Source organism: Olea europaea, unplaced genomic scaffold, assembly GCF_002742605.1.
Source record: "Olea europaea var. sylvestris unplaced genomic scaffold, O_europaea_v1 scaffold858, whole genome shotgun sequence".
Taxonomy (NCBI): domain Eukaryota; kingdom Viridiplantae; phylum Streptophyta; class Magnoliopsida; order Lamiales; family Oleaceae; genus Olea; species Olea europaea.
This window is the reverse complement of record NW_019267031.1, coordinates 19,597-24,128: the sequence shown is the minus strand read 5'-3', so window position 1 is coordinate 24,128 and position 4,532 is coordinate 19,597. Positions and strand designations below refer to the sequence as shown.

At 32.0% G+C, this 4,532-nt stretch overlaps 1 protein-coding gene across 1 annotated transcript; it reads left to right on the top strand.

The window, feature by feature from the left end:
- The first annotated feature begins 3,329 nt into the window (after nucleotides 1-3,329).
- LOC111391937 (LOB domain-containing protein 29-like) lies at nucleotides 3,330-4,532 on the top strand. Its single transcript, XM_023017223.1, has 2 exons — nucleotides 3,330-3,674; nucleotides 3,922-4,532. Exons 1-2 carry the CDS (start codon nucleotides 3,396-3,398, stop codon nucleotides 4,330-4,332), a joined length of 690 nt encoding a protein of 229 aa, XP_022872991.1. The 5' UTR covers nucleotides 3,330-3,395; the 3' UTR covers nucleotides 4,333-4,532.

Here is a 4,532-nt window from a genome sequence, read left to right as displayed (position 1 = left end):
TTTCTTATTTTAAATTACCGATAAGAGAAGTTTCTAATTTTCTATAATTTTCAAAAGAAATAATATCAATATAATAGTTATTTATAAGACGTTTCTGTATTTATAAATTGTCTTATCATTTCGACATAATAAAGAGGAAAACGTCCCTAAATGCATTAACAAATTGTGGGTAAGAAAGAACCTGTCTAATCAGTGTGAAGTTTTTATTAAGGGGGGAAAAAAGAAGAAGACAAAACCCTAAATCAAAAGTCTCTTTGGAGCTAGGCAACAAAGAGTTTTACAAAGTGGCATTATTAAAAATTTAATATGTATTTAAAAGTTTGAACATGAGATTAAATAGATAAGTCCATATGCCTATGCCCTTTTAAAAGTTGTTCATTATTGGCTAAAGTTGATTATTTTAAAGATCCCATTTAGTTAACACGCCTTGATGTATTCAAGATCATTCTTCTCTTTCTTGCTTAAGTGGCCAACAATTACACATGACACAAATCCATTCACCCATTAATTCACAAATTAAGACCAATAATGGCTGCCAGAAGGGAGATTCTATGTACACGAACGTCTTACTGTGTTGTACTTCTTTCATTTTGAAATTAAGGGACCATGTGATAAAGATTTTAACAAATGTTTTAGCATACTTTGATAAAAAATGATAGAACTTACGATTCAAAAGTTAATAAAAGTTATGAATCTTATGAAATGTGCGTTTAATTAAAATTTAACCAGTTCAAAATGATTGTTTGAGAAATTTATTTTACTTTCGACTATTTCAAAAGTGGTGAAAATTTTGCCCTAAGAGCACCAAGTTTGTTGAGAGAATTCATTTGTTATTAATATATGTAGAATGATGAGGACTTGAATAAAACTTCTGCACATATATATATATACACCACACCACAATACGATTTATCTTGAAATTCAAGAAAAATTACAAACTATATTCATGATTTGATTTATGAGAAGAGATTATACTGTAGGGTTTGTTCGAATCTTATTTATATTAGAGATATACTTAGGGTAAAAATGCAAACGCCTCGAAGGAAGAATTGAGTTATGGTGCCATTATTAGGGTTCGTAAGTGGGGTCTAAATGCAGAATGGGACTAAGGGTCTACATGTTGGTGTCTATTTGTGACAAAAGAAAGTGATTAATACTAATCTATAGGATTACTTAATCATTTTTCCTTCTTTTATTGCTCGACAAGCTGTGACCTCCAACACTTAAACAAATCAACTACCAAAAGAGAAAACTCTCTCTCTCTCTCTCTCTCTCTCTCGTGCGCGCACACACACATGTACGTGTGCGCTTCTCTACTAAGGTGTCACTGTCTTTTGTACCATTCTATCTTAGAATATATTCCTTTTTAGCTGTGTGTTCTAACTGGTTAATTTTATCTAATAGCAGTTCTAGTTAATATTCTAAAATCAAATATAATACTGTTACAAATTACATAGTTGGTCTCCAATTATTGAATCGTCAAAATCTTTACTTGTTAACTACAAGACTCTCATGCAAGTATGGTTCAGTTCAAAATTTCAAAGCCCTCATCTAAATTGAAGGACAAAACTTAATTTCATAAAATTGAACATAAAAGGATCGCAAGATCATTAAACATAAGAGATTCATGATATTGTTCTCGCCATTAGAGACTCGTTCTTGAATGAGTTATATAGTAAAATCTTTATATTTATTTATTTTCAATTATATATTCTTCAAAAAGAGTACTTTTTCACGTTGTTTACAACGTTTTCTTATCTTTTAACCATATTTTTTCCAAAAAATCCACTTTTCATAAAATCACTTATCAAAATATACTTTCTTGCAAGTAAATTAGTTTAAAAACTTGTCTTATTACTGAATAATTCATGAATCATTGTATGCATTGATGTTTGTGTCTATTTAAAAGACATCGAAATGATAAAACTCAGATGAAAAGTGAGGAGAAACCTATAACCATATATGCTAATAGCCTATGTAAATGTGCAACAAGTGGGGATTGATTTGCCTCTTTTCTGCATTTATGTTAATGGATAAGAATAACAATATTGGAGAATAAAAATAAAATGAATATGCTCAGAGTTCTTTTCAATTAGACTTGATCGAGTAGATGTTGGGCAACATATATATACAACTGCCCATTAACTTCTTATCGGTCGGTTAATTCGAGTAGAGGAAGTCTTTGCACTTCATTTGCCAAGAAAGAATACTTGAACGATGAAAATTTAAAAATAGTAAATTTTTACATTACAGGTACCATTTAATAATAGTTAAATAAATGCAACACAAAAGCTCATCATAAATAGTAAATATCAGGTTTCTTAAATGGTAAAGAAAATTTTTACTGCTGAACGCTTAGCTATGAAAAAACACAATGAGTCAAATCAAGATTCTAACAAAAGGAGAAAATTCTAATAGAATCAAATGATATTGGTTCATGTTTAATTCCACATCAAATAAAGATAAGGATAATAAACAACGTATAAGATTTAAGCTACTTCTCTTCACAAAATTGACTTTATAAGATAAAATTTGAAATCATAATATGGTGTCATATATAGCTTAAGAAGTTCAAATGAGCAAGTCGATTCAATTAAGACTCAAATGATCAAACTAATTTTAAGATTGATCTACTCATACGAGCTACTATCTTGTAAGGCATATTAAGGAATAAATACCGTATCGAATACAAATAAGAATAATAAACATCGTATAAAAGCTCGAAAAATGATTTTTAATAAGATTAATACTTTAAGATGGAACACATCACTCAAAACATAGAATGAGTCAAATGTTCATTTTTTGATTGATTTTTTTGTATTATTCAAGTCTTATTCAGATGGCAATCAATGCAAATTATGTACTGCATGTGTTCTTAATTTGTTTAGGATCAAGACAAAGAATGAAAATCGTGTCTATACACGAAAAGCCCTCAAGCCATATGGCCAAATTACCAGAACCGAAACACACAGCTATGTGAAAAATGAGCTTCAAAATTATTTTATCTTCTGGTAGAAATCCCCAGAAAGTCAGCCCTAACGATCTGACAAAGGAAATCCATCTGGTAAAATTTCTGACAATGGAAAGATGAATAAAGTAAAATTCAATCATAGAGCAAATAGAAAGGGTTTGGTTTTTATTGGCTCTTTTGTCCTTTAAGAATACTAAATGGAATCTTAATCAGAGAACAAAATTTAGGACAGACAGTTTTTATGAAAAATAATGAAATATGTAGCCCAACAAGGGAACCTCACATAATTAAATATAGATTTAAATATGATCCACCTTCCTCCCCCTCTTCTGTTTATATACACGGCGAGTAATTAGTACTTGCACTAAACAATCAAGAACAGATTGTCTCTGAAAATTCAATAAGATCAGTAAATTAATCAACAATGAAAGGCTCTGGTTCCCCTTGTGGTGCCTGCAAATTCTTGAGAAGAAAATGTGTGAGGGGATGTGTTTTTGCCCCTTATTTCAGCCATGAACAAGGTGCAGCTCATTTTGCAGCAATCCACAAGGTTTTTGGGGCCAGTAACGTGTCGAAACTGCTTGCTCACCTTCCTATGAGTGATCGGTGTGAGGCTGCAGTCACGATCTCGTATGAAGCTCAGGCTAGGGTTCAAGATCCGATTTATGGTTGCGTTTCACATATTTTTGCCCTCCAACAGCAGGTTTTTTCCTCTATTCATGAACTTAAATTGTTTCAACCCTAATTCTTATTTCTTTTAATAAAGAATCCTGTGCTTGTGTGGGGATTTGGCTTTGACCATATATCTCGTTTATTCATAGGAAAAATTAGAAGAAAACAGGACAACATAGGGAGGATAAGAAAAGATTTCTCAAGCCCTAGTTGTTGTTATTGGTCCTTAATATTAGTGTCTTTTTAAAAAGGAAAAAAAAATTGCTTGTTTTTTGCAGGTTGTCGATCTTCAAGCACAACTAGCTTCCCTCAGGGGACAAGCAGCTCAATCCATCCTAAATAGCTCCAAAAATGGTAACCCTAATGAAAAATTCTACTGCGGAACCAATTCCTTTTCTCGAGATGTTAAAAGTTGGTTCCAGTCCTCTCAAAATCAAGGACTGGTGCCACAATTAGACGTAAACTCGAGCAGTACTAATATCAGAGAGATGGCATCCTGTTACGAAAACTGTACCGTGAACGATCTGAACCGTGTTGGGAATTATGAAAATTCAGCCCTCGTTGAGGAAAATACCTCATTTGGTAGCATGGATTCACTTGAAATGCAATCGAACGAAACAGAATGGCCCTTTCAAGATGATGGAGATGATCTTCAGTCAGTAACCTTCAGATATGTTCAGCACTCTTGAGGAATTAGGGCTTCAGATTATTCAATAAATTTTTGTATTTGCATTTCTGCTGCTACTGGTGAGAGCTGGAAACCCTAGAAATGTTCTTACTATCAGAAGCCTGTATTACACCCTATGATTGATTTCTCAGATTATGTGTATTTGGAGATAATTAATCATAAGTAGAAAATATATATATAATAGACTTTGTATTATTAATA